The sequence below is a fragment of the Parambassis ranga genome, chromosome 14 (assembly GCF_900634625.1).
Source record: "Parambassis ranga chromosome 14, fParRan2.1, whole genome shotgun sequence".
NCBI classification, from domain to species: domain Eukaryota; kingdom Metazoa; phylum Chordata; class Actinopteri; family Ambassidae; genus Parambassis; species Parambassis ranga.
In genome coordinates, this window is record NC_041034.1 from 14,640,388 (window position 1) to 14,662,588 (window position 22,201).

General features: G+C 41.5%; 1 protein-coding gene across 1 annotated transcript in view; it reads left to right on the plus strand.

Moving 5' to 3' along the window:
* The window catches only part of LOC114445740 (roundabout homolog 1-like), a 77,237-nt gene extending 55,571 nt beyond the window's left edge, over positions 1 to 21,666 (plus strand). Inside the window, exons 7-34 of the mRNA XM_028420917.1 lie at positions 2,176 to 2,333; positions 5,625 to 5,745; positions 7,530 to 7,668; positions 7,771 to 7,898; positions 10,414 to 10,422; positions 10,677 to 10,801; positions 10,901 to 11,072; positions 12,630 to 12,835; positions 12,912 to 12,993; positions 13,064 to 13,232; positions 13,330 to 13,496; positions 13,619 to 13,740; positions 14,389 to 14,623; positions 14,736 to 14,857; positions 15,022 to 15,193; positions 15,324 to 15,521; positions 16,189 to 16,215; positions 17,029 to 17,068; positions 17,261 to 17,415; positions 17,509 to 17,859; positions 17,934 to 18,053; positions 18,142 to 18,271; positions 18,794 to 18,940; positions 19,022 to 19,476; positions 19,846 to 19,974; positions 20,061 to 20,282; positions 20,366 to 20,520; positions 20,609 to 21,666. Of these exons, the coding sequence (XP_028276718.1) occupies positions 2,176 to 2,333; positions 5,625 to 5,745; positions 7,530 to 7,668; positions 7,771 to 7,898; positions 10,414 to 10,422; positions 10,677 to 10,801; positions 10,901 to 11,072; positions 12,630 to 12,835; positions 12,912 to 12,993; positions 13,064 to 13,232; positions 13,330 to 13,496; positions 13,619 to 13,740; positions 14,389 to 14,623; positions 14,736 to 14,857; positions 15,022 to 15,193; positions 15,324 to 15,521; positions 16,189 to 16,215; positions 17,029 to 17,068; positions 17,261 to 17,415; positions 17,509 to 17,859; positions 17,934 to 18,053; positions 18,142 to 18,271; positions 18,794 to 18,940; positions 19,022 to 19,476; positions 19,846 to 19,974; positions 20,061 to 20,282; positions 20,366 to 20,520; positions 20,609 to 20,623 (4,271 nt within the window). The 3' untranslated portion in view covers positions 20,624 to 21,666. The remainder of the gene's footprint in view (positions 1 to 2,175; positions 2,334 to 5,624; positions 5,746 to 7,529; positions 7,669 to 7,770; positions 7,899 to 10,413; positions 10,423 to 10,676; positions 10,802 to 10,900; positions 11,073 to 12,629; positions 12,836 to 12,911; positions 12,994 to 13,063; positions 13,233 to 13,329; positions 13,497 to 13,618; positions 13,741 to 14,388; positions 14,624 to 14,735; positions 14,858 to 15,021; positions 15,194 to 15,323; positions 15,522 to 16,188; positions 16,216 to 17,028; positions 17,069 to 17,260; positions 17,416 to 17,508; positions 17,860 to 17,933; positions 18,054 to 18,141; positions 18,272 to 18,793; positions 18,941 to 19,021; positions 19,477 to 19,845; positions 19,975 to 20,060; positions 20,283 to 20,365; positions 20,521 to 20,608) is intronic.
* Positions 21,667 to 22,201: the final 535 nt, after the last annotated feature.

The following is a 22,201-nucleotide window of genomic DNA, read 5'->3' on the forward strand; positions in this document are numbered from 1 at the left end:
TATAGCAGATGACAAGAAAAGACACTAATGCAAGTGAGCAGGAGGATTTGAAGACTGTCGAGAAAATGGAGAGGAGAAAGCAGACTTAGCATAGTTTAGGTTTTGAGAATCAGAGTACTTACGTTTGTGTATGCTTGTATGGTTTTCACTTGGGCATGCATAATTTCCTATTATAACTTAATAAGCAGATACGTTTTCCCTTCTGAGAATATAAACAGTGAGTTTTTACAAACACATGTTCCAGATTATTTGTGCGCTTACACAGCACATGCAAAAGACACCCAACTTTTTCATGTTCACATAAAAACAAGCGTGAAAAACCTTCAGTATCCTTCATAAGCCTTCTCTGCTTTTAATCCTCATCTCTTCTAGCATTATTTCTTAAAGCACCAAATATAAATCCTCAACAAAGCAGGTTTGGAGAAAATACTCCTGGCTCTTAAATCCTACGGAAACATTTAGACCTCACACAATAGTAAAAGCAGATGTGTAACCTGATTGCTATTGGAATTATGTGATAGCATCAGTCAATCAATCAACATGCGCGCTCACACTGTACACAGAATTGCGACGGTCTCACTTTCTTCCTGTCTGGAGTAACCTCAACCATGTTTTTGTGTCCCACGAGGAATGCCTTTTATCATGTGACACGGCGGTGTTGGCAGTGGTGGGAAGGGGAGGGGGGTGGGTCGGTCCTTAGACAGCTGTTTCCCATCAGCATTCAGTCATCTGCAGTCAGCCAGTCGCAACCCTGCTCAGAGGGATCACAGGGGCAAAGCAGCGGAGTGGGGCTACAAAGACACACTGAGGCCAAAGTATTTCCAATTAGAAGGTCATCCCAATTTGTTCTCCCATATCCACGCTGCTCATCGGGCGTCTCAGGCCTGCTTGCCCAGTATTACGCACAAATCCGAAGCCAGAGGTGAACGGGTTGCCGCCATCTGGGAGTCATTACGGCTTTTCCTCATTGTTTCCTGTCTTTTCACCCCAAACCAGCTCTGCTGTTCTGCTCGCTCTCTCTGCGTTGGCTCGGCTCCCTTGGCTTGTTCGGGCTCTAAGCCCCCCTCCTGTAATTTAAAACTGGGAATGCTTTACAGCAGTCACTCATGCACAGGCGGCTACATTAGCACATGTTGTTCACCTCATCAGGGGCAGAAATCTGCTCAGTAATAAGGAATGAGGTTGTTTTCCTTACAGAGAACCCCATTTTCTCATCCCTTCATCCAAATTCCATTTTCTTTCTTTCACTTGCACTCCACAGTGTAGATCCACTGCATATGGTGTCTTTGATGGCGACAGGAAGGGAGCAGCCTGTGGCCACCAAGAAAAGACACTTTTCTATTGGCTTCATTTAAGTAGATGCTTCTTTGCTTAGTCTCCAGCTCCAGGCTGCAAGATCTTTTTTTTTTTTTTGCACACAGGCTACTCGTTGTGGAAAGATGATAAATTGCTGTGGTAGCTTTGCGCCGCCTGCTAGTGAAGTCGTCTGGATCCCACCTTTCTGCAGCGCTTTGTAGCTGTGTATCTTCTCGTCTTACTGTCAGCCATTAAAAGAACCAGCTTTCTCAGCAGCTAGTCTCAATAGATCCTGTTTGAGTAATGGAGTAACTCCATGAGGGGTCAGTGATTTTTGTCAGTGAATGCATTGCAAATTATTCTAAATTAAAAGAATGTTAACAACATATCACAAAGTGCTTGCTTGCTTGCTTGCTAAAATGGTGGATGCTAGCAAACAACCCTTTATTATGCTGTCATCAAATGGAACTCGAAGGTCATATTTTCAACATGGGGAGTCAAGTACACAATATCCTGCTGCTCAAGTGGTTTAATTCTGGAGAATATTGTTGCTAGGTGACTGACAATACAGAGGATCATGGCCTAATTCTCTTTACAAAAGTGGTAATAATTTTGTACTTGTTGCATTTCAGTGGCGTGGAACAACAAAAGGGTAGACAACTGAAAAAAATTGATTTGATAAATTGAAAAAAAGCAATTTCCCTGTGCTCTCACATTAAAAAATATCACTCAGAATGTCTGTTTGCTCAGAGGCATAAGATGCACATTTGTGCTAGACATGTTGGCAAACACTTGAAAAATGCCAGTAATATGAACACATATTATGTCAATTCATACTCAAATATGATTTACAACCCTGCTTGTCTGTGTGTTTTCCAGTTTTACGTGGCGACTTCAGGCAGAACCCTGTCGACGTTATGGTCGCAGCGGGTGAGCCCGCAGTGCTGGAGTGCCAGCCTCCCCGTGGACACCCCGAGCCCACAATTTCCTGGAGGAAAGATGGTGCCAACTTAGATGACAGAGACGAACGCATCACAGTAAAAGACTCTACTTTGACATTGCACAATCCATATTTTTTTTTACCAGGAATAGTTATTACCATATACATTACAAAGACCACAGGATGCTGATTTATGTGTACCCAAATGCAATACAGAGTTCATGTGCTACAGTATGGCAGTGATCACATATATTGAGTTTTCACGTGGCATGCCGCACACAGCAGTGATGTCTCTTCATGTTTGCGTGTACACTGACTTTATATTGTATCTGACAGGATAGATGGGCAACAACAGGCCTCTCATTCCTTTAATTCAAGAATAGAACCAGGTTTCAGATTTTGTGTGTACTTTGTGTCTGTGTATGTGTGTGTGAGTGCATGTGTTGATTTGTTTATTTGAATGTCTGTGCGTGCTCTCAGGGACCTGCTGGAGAGAATTCAAAGCTCGTGTTAGTGTGGAGTGACAGGTAGAGTCTCTCTGGGGGACTGTGATGGACAGAGCAGCTATCTCTGATTTAAGGAGTGGAGCGTATCAGAGCCAGGGGGTAGGCTCCTCTGAGGGAAATACAAAGGCTGCTTTTTGCTTTGTACTTTTTACGTGCCTGTCTTTGTCCTCCCTAATCATCTTTTCTATATGGAAATGCATCTTTGCCATGAGTGTTCACTCAAAGACATTACTTACTGTACAAAGACCAAAGGAGTCAGCCACAAGTTATTCATGGCTACTTTTCATTATTTTTTACTCCATAGGGCATGGACTTCAGTTATTAATAGTCAAACATGTAGATAAAGTGTTGAGTTAATTCTTAATAACAACATACTCCCAGTCAAAATTGTGATTTATGGATTTTAATTAAAAACATTGTGTGTTTTATGCGGTAAAATACATGCTTCAGGATGGATGTGCCTTCAGGGTATGGAGTGCTACGTGAAGAGGATAGAGAACAGAACAGAACAGAAAGGAAAGCTGAGGTTTCAGTGTCCGAGAAGGAGGATGAACAAACCACATTTGGATTTCTTAGCAATGGAATTGTTGCTAAAAACGAGAAGCAGTCAGTCCAGGAAAAAAAACAAAAAAAGCTCATGGCCTGCTCTTTAATCAGCTGCTAAAGTTACTAGAGCTGCTGTAGTTACAGCAAACAGCACAGTTATGACAGTGGCACTGGTTAGATCATCGTTGCAGTCATCAAGAAATCCTTCAGTGGCTAAATCATATTGCCACAAAATTGGATAATGGGTCATCAAGAGATATTTATTACATAGTCACAGTGGTATAAGTGCATGTAGTTCATGTGCATAAGTGTATGTCTTGATGAAAACCCAAATCTCTTCATCCAGGATTTGGCTAGATAATCCCAGTCCTTTGCATTTAATATATGATTATACATTTAATGAAAAATATTGGTCCATGAGATGAAAATTACAATATAGGAAAGGTTGTGGTCTAATAATGAATCTATCCACTGACCAATATTGACATTTATTGTATATCTTCATGTCATGGGTTCTATTTGATATTTGCAGAGCATTAATAATGCTGTTTTAATACCAATCATTTATCTTTAATGAAAAAACTAAGTCGTGTTTAAAATCTATCCACATTTTGATAACGACTAAATTACTGTATGAGAACAAAGTATATAGATTGTAATTCCACTGTACTGTATATATTGTGCATTAAATATAACACATTATACTTTTCATATAAAATTTAACAAAAACTACAGTTTAAATAAATCTATTTTACTTTTACTTTTATTTTACACAGCAACAACCTGCACTTCAGAAATAACAGAATACAGATTGACCAATCAGAATTCAGTACTAAACATGGCCATGTTATAATAACTGATATCATTCACGGCAGCGTGAACATGGCTGTTGCTGTGTGTTTAGTTATTTTTTCATTACTTTTAATGTGAGCCCACACATCCAACCCTAATATATTGAATGTGGACAGAGAGAGCTGAATCTGCAATGCTGTTTCCCCATGAGCACTGTGTGATTACTAGGTTGACATTGTGCATCATACATACACACGACCACAAGTCAACACCACAGTTTGTTAAGTCTTCCTTTTAAAACCGCATCATTTACAACAGATTTGGAATGTCAGCCATAGTTAGGCCAGTTATTTATTTGGTGGACAGTATGAGCTGTTAGTGGTGGAAAGTTAGCCTGGAGGAGGCTGACTAATAAATGAAAGGCTGTTGGTTTCATCCCTGCAGCAGCAATTTAATGATGTATTCCATCTGTATGCTGGTGAGTGGAGAGTGCCCACCGAGCCAGGTGCTGTCTGGCATGATCACCCCGCCTGCATTATCGACCCCACAGTGTAGGCGACCTTAACCTCTAGCCTCTGTTAAGAAATGGCAGCCCAGTGCTATTATTTGTCTCTAGCAGCCATGTATGAATAGTTTGGTTTCAGTGTGTTTAGGAAAGAAGCAATCATAAAGCAAAAATAAATAACTGGCCTGAAAGATTAATTGAAGTTGATGCCTGGGAGAGGGTCTCAGATGCCTGGTTGCAGAGATGTGTTTGTTTTCGAGGTCTTCAGATTGGCATCCTCTCTGCAGTATCACAGCTACTCACTGCTGCTGCTCTGCTATCACCTCTAACACTAAATGACTGCAGTATAGACGCTCACATTCAAAGCACTATAAAGGCAGCTACCACAGCCTGTGGGGGCATGTGTTGGATAGAAAAGACTGAAAGCAGCATGGAGGGCATATGTCTTTCCATGACTTTGTTGTGTGTGTATGTGTGTGTGTGTGTGTATGTGTATGTGTGTATACATATGCGTATTTGTATGTGTATGTGTGCGTGGGTGCGCCTGTGCGTGCAGATATATAGTAAAAAAAAAAAAGAAAAGTTTGAGAAAGGCAAAGTAGGCTGACAGAACATCTAAGGAACATCTCTACAAAGACACACCGTCTTTGTTCCCAGAGTTCTTGTGTAGCACTAGCTATGAATTATGTAATTTCATAATAGGTGACCTTCTGTGCAGCTTGAAAGGCAGTGCAAATTCTGTTTCCTCAGATATAGAGAGCCATACTGATGCACACTCGCTTACACAAAGCTATGTGCTAACATCAAGTGCATAACAAAAATGTGATTATATGGGGATAGCATTAAAGTATAAACACATCACACAGAGAAAACTTCAGCTGTGGCACATTTTATCAGCACATTTACAAATTACGGCTGGATTATTAAATGCATTATGAATGTGCAGTAGCCAGCCAACACAGTGTGCCATGATGATAAGATCCTGTGCAAATACAGCTGAACAAACACTCTCTCTCTGTTTTTTTTTTGTTTTTTTTAGATTCGGAGTGGCAAGCTGATGATCACCAACACTAGGAAGAGCGATGCAGGGAAATACATCTGCGTTGGGACTAACATGGTGGGAGAGAGGGAGAGCGAAATCGCCGAACTCATGGTGCTAGGTAAAATTTCTGATTGCATTTCACGGCGTCACAGTGCTTTACTTAGTATAAGCACTCTTTCACTCCACATGGTTTATTTTGCCAGTGCTCTGTATGAGGGTTTTTTTTTATCACTGGGGTATAACAACCCATTAATTATGTTGATTATGCAGCACTAGCATCCAGCCTCGCTGCTGTGGAGAGGTTTTCCCACCGAGCATGTGCTGAACATCTACCGCTGCTACATCCAACGTTATAACCTTTCACTATAAGAGCTCCCCATGGTACTGCTTCTAAAACCCCCCACCTGAAAAAGGGTGCTTCCCGCCTCTGTTCTCCACCCCCACCCCCCCACCTATTTCTCTAATACTTGCCATCAGAATGGAGCTCTTATCAGTACAGCACGGTTAGATGACCTTGGTTTGGGTTACAAATATACACTGTAGTGCCTCATAGAGCCTTTCAAAGCCATTAGAGTAATCCTGCTGAATGCAGAAACGGGTCTACATATGCTGTTCTACATGCTGTACATAATAAGTGACCTGGGTGATCATCTACTCTGTGATAGTTAGGGCATTTTGACTGAAATACTGAGCTTAACATTTTATAGTGAATGGTAGGATGTCAGAAAAACATATATGAGTTTATTATATTTTTATTTTTTATTTTTATTTTTAGATACTGTATTAATCCCAGAGGGAAATTCGTTACGGCTGCTGCACAAGCATGTCATACAATGACTAGCAAGGCGCGCCACAGGCTAGGGTGAAGTGTCTTGCCCAAGAACACACAACAGTGACTAGGGAGGAGTTGGGATCGAACCACCAACCTTCTGGTTATTGGACAACCCTGCTATCCCACTGTGCCACTGTTGCCCCCAAATATTTTGCTCTAGATTCCCACAGGTTTATTCGGAATCTAATAACACTTGTTATCCCAGCACGATCTGACAATGGTAAAAAGAGCTTGCATTTTTTATTTACTAAATTCTGAATCTGTGTTTTTCTCACTTTTGGTCACTGCAAACTTAGAAACTTTGGCTCTCATTTTGGATACTGAAACTAACAGTAAAATTAAAAAGCTGATTTGCCTAGAAACCACTAGCTTACTGTATCATAACAGGCTGCAAAGTACTTTACACATGCTTATGACTATTGCCTGGAAACAGTATGGTGGCACTTATTAAGAAACACACACACTCAACAGACATGTGTAATGTTACATTATGGACCATGGCCGTCACCATTTCAGCAGCAATTTTCAGTCCATCGTCTTCTGCTATACAGCCAAAATGGCTACTGTTGAGGGTGAGAAGTGCCCATCACCATTTGGGTACTAATGTACCACAAATTTCAATACTTGGCTGCAACTATAATAATATAATAGCAAGTGGGAACAAAAAAGAACACAATGTAACGCTGCTCTTCAGTTTTCAGCTAAAAAAAAACTTCTGCATAGTCACAATGCTACCGCCACATTGCTAACAGGTGGACAGTGGCAGCAGATTAAATTATAAAGCTTTTGTTCACTAAATCAAATCCACTTTCCTCCATTAAAGATTAGAACTCAGGGAAATTTGACTGGTTAACCTGGAAAGGGTGCAGAATTTTAAATTTGTCTTCTTTATTTTGCATTTTAAATGTCCCTGAATCCTTTCACATTACATCCAGGTGTACGTGAATATTTGAAAGATCTATAATGTGGTCCCAGACTTTTTGGTCGCACTCTGGATGGCACCTACAAATGTAATGGTATATGCTTATACTGATGTGTGTGTTTCTTTCCTTTTTTTTACTGCCCTCCAGAGAGGCCGACCTTTGTGAAGCGTCCCAGCAGCGTAGTAGTTTTGGCCGATGAGAGCGTGGAGTTCCACTGTGTGGTTCAAGGAGACCCTGTTCCCACTGTCCGCTGGAGGAAAGATGATTCTGACCTGCCTAAGGGCAGGTAAGTCACAAAGGCCCTCTATATACAGTAATTTACCATGCAAACATGGCGTTTCAGCATGTTCTTTCATCTCCTGAGTGTGTGTGTCCATCCCGTCTACAGATTTGAAATCCTAGAGGACCATACTTTGATTGTTCGCCAAGTGACCTCTTCAGATGAGGGCTCCTATACATGCATGGTGGAGAACATGGTTGGGAAGTCTGAAGCATCCGCCACGCTCACTGTGCACGGTCAGTACAACCCGACCTTCACACGTAATGTCCTCCAACCGTACCACCACCTCCTCTTGAATAGTGTTCAGTTCACTCTTTGTTTTTTTTCAAAAACCTCAAGTTTCCTTTTCATGGATGAGAAGTGTGTGCCAAACAGTATTCCTAACCTAATAAGAGAACGAATCCTGTCTCGTCTACAAATTTGCAGGGGGAGACTTTTACACAGCCTCTCTTTTTATCCAGGCCAAGTTTTCATTTTTGTGCCTAAGGTTGCCGTTTCTCTAGAGACAGTGCAGAAAGGCAGAATTATCTCTGGGGTTTTCATGTGTGTGTGTGTTTTTTTTACTTCCTGGCTGGAGGTCTCATAATGTCTGCAGCTCTCAGCCATTCTAAATAACAAACTGTATAAGACAGTGCAGAAGTTTGTTTACAAAACGTTCCATAGTAATGTCCTGAGTAAACTGAAAAGGCGCATGCAAAGTAAATGTTTACGTGACCGCAGAAAATGGATTCATTTGGTTGTCATGCCACAATGACACCCTTTAGTTCTTAAATCGGTGACTGGAAATGAGCAGCGAGACACTTCTTGCACACGCAGGCCTAAACACATAAAGATGCACACACATGGCTGCGACACAGTGGGTGACATATACTGTGAGGACAGTAGGACTTAATTAAAGATAAGGCAGGGTTAGTTGCATGCTGGGAAGTGACATGGTTCCAATTATATTGTATTGCTCTTCCTCCAAAAGCATGAGAAAACGAGCATGAAGGGAGAACATACGTCTAATTTGAGAAGCAAAGGGAGAAAAGCAGAAATAATACAGATTGTAGGGAGTGAATGCCTGTTTTATATTGAATCAAAAATACTGTCTGTCTTAAGCTCTGGCTAGCTCAAACTAAAGACACAATCTTAACTACAGAATTATTTTTTATTGACCTGGAACATTTGGTTGATATTAAACAATTGCTGCTTGAGACAAATATTGCATGCCAAGAGGCTTACTCATCAGAGGTTTGCTCAAGCTCTCCCAAGAATGTAATGTAGTGGATTTCCATGGCTACAGCACCTGGGAATGAACTAAATGAGGTAAAAGGGATTTCAAGAGTTAATGTTGAAATCCCATGTTGTCCCAGGAAATAAAGACTCACCAGGCCTTTTATCGTATATGAATGAATGACGCCATTGTGTTGTAATCGCAATATTAAAGTCCTCCATTGATTGTTATAGGAAACAGCTTTGTATACATTTCGCTGTTAGAAATGTCCCTGTCAAAGCAGTAAAGATCTGGCAGCTCAGTTGCCACAAGTTACTGTTAAATTAGCAGTACCCTGCTGTTGCAGCATTAACCTGTTATTTTGCACTTCTTACAGCAGGAGAACACTGAGCACAAACGTAATACACATAATCAAAATCACAATCGGAACAAAATCGTTTATGAAAGACTTGGGTGCAATTTTATCCAAAAGTGTAATCATGAGATTACATTGCATTGCTTAGCTAGCTCCTACTGATGATCTCATTGTGCTACAGTCAATACACTGGAGGTTTCTGTAGAGCACCAGTAGATCCCCATCCTCCTCTCTGTACAGGCACTATGCTCCCCTCAGAGGTTTAAATCCTCATTAGGTGATAGTAGCTATATCCAAATGTGCCTCTATGGACTGCCTCCTCTGTGACTCAACCCAGCAGTGACATAATACTACAGTCATCAAGTCAGTTCTTATTGGGTTTAAACAGCTCTCTTTTTACCCTGCTGTGAGTTTGCGTCTCGTGTACATTATTTTCCAAACTTTATAGTCCTGTGTGACCAGCCCAGTTCCATCAAGCCCACATCCATGCAATGCCATCATCATTTCTTCATGAGGGCAGGTTTAATAGCCAAAACCTGAATGTATAAAATTAAAAATGTGTATATTAACATATATGTTGTGTAAATGTAAAAACGTATTACTGAATGAAATAAATACTGTCATGATGAAAGGGTAATATTTAAACATATTAGAGTAGGACAAACTACCAGAAATAGACAGAGACAGGAAGAAACACAAAACAATAACAAACTGCTACAATGAGACAAAAAAACTGCAGTTGGACAAATGGACAAAAACAAAAAATAAAACAAAAAAATGACCTCAAAGAGCTCACTACAAATAGATTTGTAATGACTTTAAATAGGTGACACGGAGAGTGACACATAAAACAACCATAAATGGACACAAAGAGATATAAAATAACCACGGGGAAACATAGATCTCAAATTACCACAAAGTGACTGATGACTAAGACATGTAAAATGACCACAAAGGGGTGCACAATGACTGAAAGCTCTGGCTGTGGGCTGGGCCCCGTATAGTCATGATTCATCCATAATTTATAGGTACATTTGCTTGCATAATCGTCCCTTGTTTCATTGTGCTCGCTCATTCTATCATTTGCCAATACTGTTAAATGCATAACTGTAATTGCATATCTCTGTATTCATCCTGATTATTCATTGCACTGCTCTGTTTTGTGTCTTTTCCCTTGTAGTCAATACTGGTAAGTTGTCATCCATCATCCACCATCAGACAGCAACAGGAAATCACTGTCCTATCTGCACTGTAAATCCATCCACCACCACAGTATGTAATTCACGCTATGTGTGGGTATATGAACAGTCATAAAGTCATTTGAAAAGGTAAAAAATGAATGACGCCAAGGCATTTTTCATTGAGCTTTTTATGCACACTACCACTGAGAATGCTGAAAATGTGTCAGGCTGCCAGGTAATTAGAACCTCTCTTCTTCTGCAGTGCCCCCAGCGTTTGTCATACGCCCCAGGAACCAGGTGGTGACAGTGGGCAGGACGGTCACCTTCCAGTGTGAGGCCACTGGCAACCCACAGCCTGCTATTTTCTGGCAAAGGGAGGGCAGTGAGGTGAGACTTACCCTGAGTCTGTCATCACACTAAATCACTGCTCAGTGTAAATAAAGACAATGAATGGCTTTCTAACTGCGATCTCTGTCTCCCCTTTAGAGTCTTCTGTTTTCTTACCAGCCACCACAGCCCTTCAGTCGTCTGTCTGTCTCACAGATGGGCAGTTTGACCATTACCGATGTCCAGCGCTCTGATGGCGGCTTCTACAGCTGCCAGGCTCTCAACATCGCTGGCAGTGTTATTACTAAAGCACTGCTGGAGGTCACAGACTGTGAGTACTTTTATGATGCACCTTTCCAGCATCATCCTTTTGTCTTTTTTGTAGTCATTTTTGGTCCCGTTTTTCTGATGAGCAGGTATATTAGTCTGTAAAATGGCTGTGGTTGCAGTGTGGTTAGAGCTGTCTCCCTTATGGGTGTGGTAGTTAGCCTTGTCTACTGTCAGGGGAGGGATTTCATGAGATGCTCTTCATAGGTTTAAACTCCTCTGCTTCCGTGATTACTATAAAAAAGTGCACTGTTTACACTAACACAGCACAGTCTTTGTTATGTTCTGATATGGATATTTATGAATTATGTCTGGCACGTTGTCATTTATGGTTACCTTTATATAGAAAAGTGGTCTGAGGAAGTCCTGCAGGATGGAATAGCGGCGTTAATCGTTTTAAAAAAGCAATTTAAATGTGCTCGGAGGCCCACAATGGTAATTACACACCTGTGTGATCATGAATACATGTGTCTGTGTAACTTTGAACATGCAGTACACTACATTAATTAGGGTAATTGCTTCAGGTTTTATTAGATGGCTAATGCATGTACACACAGATTTCCTCAGTGCAACACTATTTGTTATAATGGACAGTCTTCGGCTCATGTTGGTAATGTGTTCTGCACCCACCTCAGTAAAATGAGAGGTATAAAAAAGGGGGGGGGTGTGTTTTTTGTCAGTCGTCTGCTCTCTCACTTGTACTTGTTTCTCTCTAGTCTCCCCTCCCCCCAAAATTCCCTCCATCCCTACCACACTCCTCTCATCCCCATTTGGAGTGGTGCATTTGTATGGTAATAACTGGTTCGCATTACCTCTGGCAGTTTTCAAGGGATGTTTCCATCACTTTTTTTTTTTTTGGTGCTTTTCTTTTATTTATTTATTTATCTGGAACCCCTGCCCCCATCCACAGGGTTTTAAAATGTAAGAGAGAGAGAGAGAGAGAGAGAGCTCTGTTATCTAAGTGGGACTGTTATTAGTTGGGCTTTGCCGTTGTGATTGGATCCGGCTCCAGCAGTACCTACTACCCAATGAACGATTAGTTGCTCTCCGCTGGAGGGGAAAAGTTGATTTCTTTTTCCTCCGCTGCCTGCACAGCCACCTAAGCCTATTGTTCTCCCTCTCACCAATTTTCTTCTCAATATCTTTCCCATCTTATCTGTCTTCTGTTTTTTTTTCTCAGCATTTCATTTTCATTTTCTATACTTTCATCTTTTTTTACTTATATTTCTCTTTCTCTTTATAACCTTACCTGAACATCAATTCCCAATTTCTGTGAAGTCTGTAATATACTCTTGACAGTGACACTATTCTTTTGTATTTTGTTTTGTTCAGTGGTGAAAGTAGCAACAGGGAAAAGAGGAAGCTTTCCTTTTTTCTCTGTTGCTACTTTCTACTTATAATGTGTTTGCCTTATTCATTTATCCACAAAAAATACTCTAAATGGTTGGATTGTCATGTTACAGAATGTCTTGTGTCATCTAAACATTTCATATTGTACTGTATGTAACAGGATTATGGGTAAAGTGTTAACATTATTTTTTCCTACTTTTGCTTTAATTAGCTGGGTCAGACCTCCCTCCTCCTGTCATCAGGCAGGGCCCGATCAATCAGACTGTTCCTGTAGACAGCACTGTGGTACTGGGTTGCCAGACTGTTGGCACCCCGCCTCCTACAGTCCTGTGGAAGAAGGATGGCACAGTAGTGTCTCCTGTGGACTCCCGCATGTCTCTAACAGAATCTGGATCACTGAAGATTCACTATGCTAAGGTAGGGAATAAAGTCATACAGCAGTTATTGAGGCGCGGAGCTGAGGCGGTCTAGTTGATGTTTCTTTTCTCTTCAGCTGGGAGATACAGGATTCTATACTTGTGTAGCATCTAGTCCCAGTGGAGAGGCTTCTTGGACAGCATACCTGCAAGTGGAGGGTAAAAAATAAAATCAATCGAATCCTGTGTGGTTAACTTTATAGTGAAATTATTGGTGTCTGTGTGGCAGAGTTTGGAGTTGTGGTCCAGTCCGGACATCCATCAGACCCTAACCTCATTCCCAGCGCTCCATCTAAACCAGAGGTGACGGACATCACTCGTACCTCCATCACTCTGTCTTGGAAATCCAGCCCCAGTGCTGGTCCGGCACCCACATCTCACCTTATAGAGGCATTCAGGTTAAACATATGTGGCACCCTGCATATTTAATTCTATAATACATAAGAAAAGTTTGATTAAATGTCCCTTGTGTTCTCTCTTCACCTCTCTCTGCAGTTATATATTAGGCAGCAGATGGATGACCCTAGCAGAGCATGTGAAGGGCCAGACCTTTGTCCTGAGAAACCTGAAGCCTGGAGCTGTCTACCTCTTTATGGTCAGAGCAGTGAATGCTTATGGCCTCAGTGACCCCAGTCCAATATCTGATGCTGTCAGGACACAGGGTCAGTGTGGGGTTTTCCCCATTCCTTTCCCGAGCATAGCTTTCCATTGAACTAACTTAAACTTCTTAAAATGTTTATTTCAGTTCAAATCAATGATTCTTACCTTGTTTTGGCTCACACAGACAGCACTTCCACCATGCAGGGAGTGGACCACCGCCACATCCAGAGAGAGCTGGGAGACATCGTGATCCACCTCCATACACCACTCGTCTTGTCATCATCTGCAGTCAGGGTGCAGTGGAAGGTAGGGGGACCATAGCATGTTGGCTGCATACAGAATGCTCAGTACTGTGTCGTTGTCAAGCGAGGGTAAACATAAGGAATCGTCAAATTTCCCATTTAAACATACACTGTACTTTAATAAAATATATGTTAAATATATGATGATAAATATATGTTAATTTTTCTTTCCAAATCAAAAGAGAATAATGACTAGGTTGATAGTTTAGAGAAACACACCAAGTGACACATTTATTTTATTCTAAATTCACTTTACACGGTTTGGTTTTTCTTTCTCTAAACATTCATTAGCTTTAAATCTATGGCACAGAGGAGTGAATGCATGGGTGAGATATATTCTAAACACATAAAATTGTATACAGTATACAGCATGTGTCTGTGTGAAGGCATCGTTTGTCATAACAGTGTGGTTTAAATGGAAAGTGCTTAGTCTCCCTTCTGGCTTACATTTAACCAAAACCATGCTGAGTGGAAACTATTAATGAGTTCATATTGTGGTTTACAGTGAGAGTTCACAGATATGGGGAAATAGTCATCTGTATCACCCTAAAACAAAATTAAATGAAAGTTTGACCATATTTTTCCTGTTCTGAACCTCGGACTTTGTGTGTTAGTGACACAGATTCATGATCAGTTTTTCTCTCTCTAACAGGTCGAGCAGCCATCTCCATACATTCAGGGTTACAAGGTGCTTTACAGGGCGTCTGCTGAACATGGCCAGCCTGAGGGCCAGTGGAGCATCCTGGAGGTACGTGCCCCGCGAGAGGACGGGGTGGTGATCAGTCACCTGAAGAAAGCCTCCATCTACGAGTTCAAAGTGCGTCCTTTCTTTGATGAGTTCCAGGGAGCTGACAGCGAGGTGAAGGTAGTCAGGACACTGGAAGAAGGTGAAGTTTTGTTCTAGAGAACTGTTTTCTTTTATCATTTGGATGGCAGAGCTGACATCAGGTGAGACTTAGTCCATGACTCCATTATTAACTGTATGCTCTGTTGTTTCAGCCCCTAGCAGAGCACCCCAGGGTGTTACAGTTACAAAGAGTGATGCCAATGGGACTGCTATCCTTGTTTCATGGAAACCGCCTCCAGAAGTGGAAGAGGCTGGAATCATTCAGGAATACAAGGTTAAAAAAAAAAAGTCATCTACCTGTCCTCTCATGTACTTATGCTCTAAATCACATGTATTCCACTTAATATGTAAATTGTATCTTTGTGAGACTGCCTCTTGTGTTGTTGCATGTGTCTCTGGGGCAATCACCGTCATCTCCTCCTTCCTTGCTCTTGACAGATCTGGTGTCTGGGTAATGAGAGCCGCTACCATGTAAACCAGTCAGTGGATGGCTCCACTTTCTCTGTGCTCATCTCCAGTCTGGCACCAGGGATCCGCTACAGTGTAGAAGTTGCAGCCAGCAACGGTGCTGGACCTGGAGTAAAAAGTGATGTTGCTTTCTTTCAATTAGGTAAAAGTTTTCCCAAAATGAAGTATTCAGTTAATAATAATAATGCCATGTTCCACTGAAACTACACTCTGAAATCTTTGTGAGTGATTTTATTTTGTTCATATTCTCTCTTTCTGCTTTTATTGACTAGACTCGGCAGGCCAGATGATGGATATTAGTGAGGAAAGAGACGCATTGTCTCAGATCTCTGATGTAGTGAAGCAGCCTGCATTTATCGCTGGCATTGGCGCCACCTGCTGGTTGATCCTTATGATTTTCAGTGTGTGGCTCTACCGTCACCGCAAGAAGAGAAGTGGCCTCAGCAGCACATACACAGGCATCCGCAAGGGTGTGTGCTTCTGTCTTATGTCTGCAGTTTATACTGATTGATGCATAGATGACTTACTATCCATGTAGGCCAAGTGTACATGTGCAGCAACAGGCCGATCATACATTTAAAGGTCAACGTGATTGCAGCAGGGATCAAGCCATGACACGTTGCCACCACGCCAAACAGCAGCCATCATTTCAGTGATATTAAGGAATATTTTCAGAGGAAGATAAGCAGATCACATCAAAGGGTGAAAAATACTCTGGTCTAATCTGCCTCTGACACAAAGACTTCAGAAACAAATTTGCATTTGCGGCTGTGCAAACATTCAAAGGCTGACCTTTAATTGCTTATTTGTAGAGTGTCATTCCCTCAACGCAGCGCAGTTCTTGGAGTCACAGGCCTGTCAACCTGCCATTACCATGTCTCCTACAATATTGCCGTTTATTTTCCCCCTCGCCTGTCACCCCCATTAACCTTCACCTCGACACTTATGTCAAAGACAGAGGCAGCATTAACACATGTGGCATGTGGTTATTTAAATCTCTGCACACATCCATTTTTGTGTGCAGAGATTTCAGCAGAGGTTACACTTAGACACACAACAAAAAGAGGATAGTAATTATATTGTCTACTGTATTATCATTAATATAACTAATTTCCCTTCTTTTGTTTGTCCCCACAGTCCCATCATTCACCTTTACACCTACAGGTATGTGCAGTGTGCTTTTTTTGCTAATATGTGTGATGTTTTAGTACCTGTTTTTAATATTTTATGCATTTTTACATACCAATATGAACCCTGTTTACAAGAACTGGTGTGTTCTATTCAGTTATTCTTAGCCATTGACATTTAGGAAATAAGAAAACAATTTTAAACACACTTTTATGTCTGTAAATTATTGAATTGGGACTTTAAAACCATCTTGAAGTCTTTACATAGAATACACAATGAAAACACAACCAAGAGACTGAAGTAGAACCCCATGAATATGAGCTAAATCTGAGAGCGGTTAAATATTAATACTCCTGAAGTACATTTTGTTTGTCTTTTACTTCTCTTCCTCTTTTCTCCCTTTACCTCTGATGCACCTGAACACATCATCCAAATCAAATGCATAAACTGAAATGAAAGGAAACAAACATTCCTTTCTATGTACCAATGTACTAAACAGAAACACAGAGATTAATTCAGTTATATTCTCAGCAGATGAGGTTAATTTGACTGAAAATAAATGCATTGTTAAGTTCAGTTTATTTTATGTTTTCTGAGGAACTTTTTCAAACCAAGTTTTGAAATGAGTTGTGCAGTTATATTGAGATGAGTAAAGGCAGTTTGTGTTCACACAAATTAAACCAGACAGTCAGACTTTGTGCCATATGGATGGAAACATATCTACTGAAGTAGGTGCAGGTTTTTTGCTCTGTCTCTTTACCTGCCTTTCATGGTTTTCTGTGCCTTTGACACTACTTCTTTTTGACACCTCATCAATGTTGAATGTTTTTTTTCTGTTTCTCTTTACAGTCGCATATCAAAGAGGAGAATCTGTGTGCAGCGTTGGCAGGTGAGTGATATTTCTGTTCCTTTGTGTTTATATAAAGATTTACCAGAGAAAATGCACTTACAGTGTGGAAACACTAGGGGGCGATGTCCACCTGCTGTAAAAGTTCTGACTCATCCACACCACACTCATCAATGTGTGTTGTATGAGGACAGCAGGGTTTGATTGACAGTGGTGTGGTGCTCCTTGTTGCAGACCTGGCCTTCTCAGCATGGGTGAACCACTGAACCAGCTGTGGCTGCCTGACAACTGGCCAAATGCATGTGCCAATCACAAGGACTGTAGCATCAACTGCTGCAATAATGGCAATGGCACCAGTGACAGTAACATGACAACATACAGCCGGCCAGGTATGTGCAGTTCACCTTATAATTAAAACACACTGTGCAGCAGTGGTTTGTGAGTTGCTGTGTTCATGCACTGCTTTTGTTTCAACTACTCAGCTGACTGCATAGCCAACTATGGAAACCATCCAGAGAATAAACAGCTTGGTTCTGAGACTGCCATATACAGTGATGTGAACCTCTCCAACAAGCTCAATGAGATTAAAACATTCAACAAGTCCAACTTGTGCTACGCAAGTCCAGGAGGAGACTCAACAGCCACATATGAGCCCATTCCGTATGCCACCACACAGCTCATTCAGGCAAGCATCAAGAATAAGGCAGCCCCAGGTGGCTCTCTAGGAGAGCCTCTGGACTTACCCTGCTGGAAACAGCCGCCCAACCTGCCTCCAATGCCAAAGGAGATGGCAGCACAGATGCAGTATAACATGATTGAGCTAAACAGTAAAGGTAAGTGTAACACTGATTTCGCCATTTATATGAAAAAAAGGTTATAACAAATATATGTACTGCTCTGTGTTCAGATCACCTACAAGGAAGTGAAGGAATGATCCATCCTAAAACTATCCCCTACAACCAGACTCGTGATCACAGCACAGGGGGCTCTTACCACAGTTCAGACAGAGGCAGCAACAGCACCTCAGGTAGGGCCAACTACTACTGCAGTGTTTAATATTAATGAGGCAAACCACAAGTCTGTGTTTACCTTGATGTTTACCTTTTATTTATCAGGGAGTCAGAATCAAAAGAAGGCAACACGGGCCCCAAAGGTCCCAAAACATAATGCAGTGAGCTGGGGAGAGGCATTATCTCCTCCTAATGCCCAGGACTGCGATGAGTATAGTCTGCCAATGGACAGGAGGTAAAGGAAGATCCAAGTACTTCCATATGATACAAAAGCACATTACCATTGTTGTTACAAGGTTTGTAAAGAAATATTTAAAGTCGCACGCTTCAGAATGCTGCAGAATAAATGCCACATTTCCTTAGCCACAGTTCTCAAAGTGTTATTATGTTGCTCATTAGCCAGCTGTAGCCCATCAGGGCATACTGAGTAAGAAACCAATGATATGATAAAGTTATCAGATCCACACATGCCTAATTGGAGATATGCTGTGAACACCTGCAAACCTTCTGTCAAAACAAGGTCTTATTTTCACAGCCCGCACTTTTACCCAAAGTAATTATACAATTTAGACATTTGTCATTGTCAGACAGTGGGTTTACTGTTACAACAGACTTTACTTCATTTGTGTAATTTAAGGAAAATCACAGGGAAAAAGAAGACAGCTTTTTGTTCACTTTTGTATGTTTTTCAATGATAGCCAGGGGCGTGTAATCATTCCTTTAACCATCACCATGTCAGCTGGATTTCTCTTATCAGTTTTAGTCCAGAGGAGAGAATAGATGGCTGCCCCACTCCACCAGTCAGAGGAGCTGCCTCATCACCCAAAGAAATGTCCTATAGTCACCCACTTAACACATCATCGCAAGGCGACCTCAGCAATGGCCTGCACAATGAACACCTCAGGTAGCCTCAGATTAAATCATTCATACACCGATTTCAATGACCTAACACTTATTCCATTAAAAATTATTAATTATTCTACAGCCACCCGCGACCTCTTTCCCCACCACACACCTACACCTCAATACCCCTCTGCATGGATACTGAAGGACAGGAAGAGAATGAGGAGGAGGAGGAAGAGGAGGAGGAGGAGGCAGAGGAAGAGGAAACAGATGCAGAGCTCACCAATAGTCACTACAGCCAACAGCACAACCATCAGAAGCACAAACACCAGCTGCACCATCCCTCTCCACACAAGCTGCTCCTCCACGGGCTGGAGCAGACCCCAGCATCTAGTACTGGGGATCTGGACAGATCAGTCACGGGGTCCATGGTTAACAGCTGGGGCTCAGCATCTGAGGACAACATCTCATCAGGCCGGTCCAGCGTTGTCAGCACCTCAGAGGGATCCTTCTTTACAGATGGTGATTTCAACCAGGCTGTGGCATCTTCACGGGATATTGTAGGCCTGCGCATGTGCCGGTACCCAGAGGAGTCAGGTGAGAGAGAATCATGGTGGCAGAATAATGTTGATATATATATTTGTATTATTTTCCTGCTACACAAAAAAAAGACAAAAATGCCAAAGACAAACAGAATGAAGGCACGTCATAAAAAAGCACTTAGAAACTTTCTTTTAAACTTCCAGTCCTTGAGTGTGGTGTTTATAAAAACACAGATCTTAACAAACCACACAGCATATAATAGACTCTGCAGATGTGCCCTTGGATGTACTTTCTCACTCTTCATTGATGAGACACCACACACAATGCATGACATAAATAAAAGCAAGCAAGGAAAAAAAACACTGTCTGTTATATATAATATGCCATTTTATTATTTGTGTTAAAATTAAGTGGTGATTTCAGGCCGGCGACTCCCACGACCCAGCAGCCCCATGTCAACAGATAGCAACATGAGTCCCGCAATAACACATAAAAGGCCCAGGAGGCATAAACAGAACCAGGCAGGCCAACCCAAAGATGTCTTCAATGATGGTAAAGACTCACAGAATGAGAGTTTACGTGTGTCACTTCCTAATCACTCTAACACGTAGGACCTCTGTCCTCTCCTCTGTGCCCAGACTCTTGCATGCCTCTGAATTTCACCAGCCCCATGTCCCTCGGCGACTATAAAGCGAGAGGGGCCACGCTCCCTCGGATGGGCTCTGGGGAGGCCCGGGGCCGACGGGGCAGCACTGGGACTCACAAGGTCAGAGAGGAAACATTGGAGCAAAGAGAGAGCCACGAGAAGCATAAGACTCCACTGGCAGAAAGAGGAAACGGAAAAATCCGACAGCACTCAGGTAGAGGATGGATTCACATTGTTGTTAATAGTGCGTAGCTTGTGTCACCAACTTCCTGTTATTCTATTCTGCTTCTCCCTCAGAATTTAGGGACGTCCTTCTGTATAGTCGTCCCTCTTTCCCCTCAGGTCAAGCGCAGAGGGAGAAAGATGATTCTAATTTTTCCAGCTTTATGTCATGTGGAGACTCAAGGACCAAACAGGGAAGACAGGCGACACCTACAGGACAGGTGGAAGAGGTACATGAACATACAGAAATCAGTCATCCAGATGTATTTTTATATTGATGACACAATGGTCTAATTTGATGCTGTTTTATATTCCCAGTTCCTGAAAAGCTAAGAAGCAACATGAGCACAGCAGGAATATCCTACAGTTGCTTCTGACCAAGAACTATGACCTTTACAACATGGACTCTAAAAATACTGCACAATACATGATATGGTTTTCTACTTTCTCATTAGATGTTGGAAAAAAAAGAAAAAAAAGTGCTCTCATGTTTAAGTCTGTGGACTTCAATTTGATGCACTGTTTATTGTTTGTTTGTTTTTGTGGTGCCCAGCTTCCAGCACCCAGAGCTGCTGGTTGCTCAGTAAAGTAAAGATGAATGCACATTTCGATGGCGGTTGTGAGTGTCTACAAAAAATATTGTCCATGACGGCTGCTTGATGCGGTCTGTATGATCTTTGTTTGTCAGCTGTCTTGTTATTTTACTGTAACTGCTAAACAGTCATTACCTGCCATCTTGTAAATTGTTTACGGCCACAGAAGTGCTTCAAAATCAAATTTTATATTAACAGTGTTAATGTTTTATAAGTGATGTACATCTTGTCTTTGTATTATTTGTTCTACTTTGGTTATAAAAGCACAATCACTTAATTTTATTCTTGTTAAATGAATTTCAGTCTGGAGGAAATCAGTCTGGTTAATCATTTCAGGCGGAGAAAAAGATTGTTGATTGTGGTTGTGCATTTGGTTGCGTACATTTGAGCTGCTTTCATTCTGATGTGAACTATCTGTTGTGTGTACTGGGAGAATTGCATGCAGTTTCACTTAACTTAACATCTCGACTGCTCTGTCCTCTGTCTTTTTTAGGGGATGATGAAAAGTCTGGTCATGGACTGGTTCCATTTATTGTTTCTCTCCGCTGGGTTCGTTTCATCTACTCTCCTGTTCCATTGACCTTGGCTGTAACTTCTGGAGTAGAGCTGGACAATGCACCGAATTTATCAAAGTACTGACTGCACAGTAATTAAACAGGAGAAATATTGGTCAGTTCAAGGTTCAAGTAAAATACTATCAGACACTGGTGTATTTAAAAAAACAAAAAAAAACAAAGCAAAAACATACAACTATACAGTTAAATGTACATTTTGCTATAGATATTATATTGTCCAGCCTTATTCTGTGAGTTATACATGGAACAAATATGTCACTTTAACTACTCTTTGAATAAATATTGCTGTTCCTTAAGCAACAACAACAAATAATCTGTGAACTCATCTCTGTGTGCACACTGTTAATCTGGTTATGATGGGGTCTTTACACCACCCTACTTATGTTCTACATGTATAAACAGCTTATTCCTATAGTTTAAGATTCTGGTTTTAGATTATTAGACACCCTGATGGATCTGCTCTTCACTGTTGATCCTCTGGGTTTCTTCTACAGCTCTCATTATTCTCTTGGTGTCTCCAACCTGCTTCCCACCTCACTAAGCTCAGAACCGGTCTTCCACCCATGACCACATGTCCACTTAGGCTTGGGCCCTCCTGTATTCAGTCTTCTGAGGACAGTAAGTACCGACAGCACTTTCTTATGACCCAAGCTGGCAAGTTAAATGAAGATAAAATAATGAATGTTTGCTTGGGGAAATGGGCTATATGTGGAAGGTTGCTATTATTTAACATCCTTCACGGT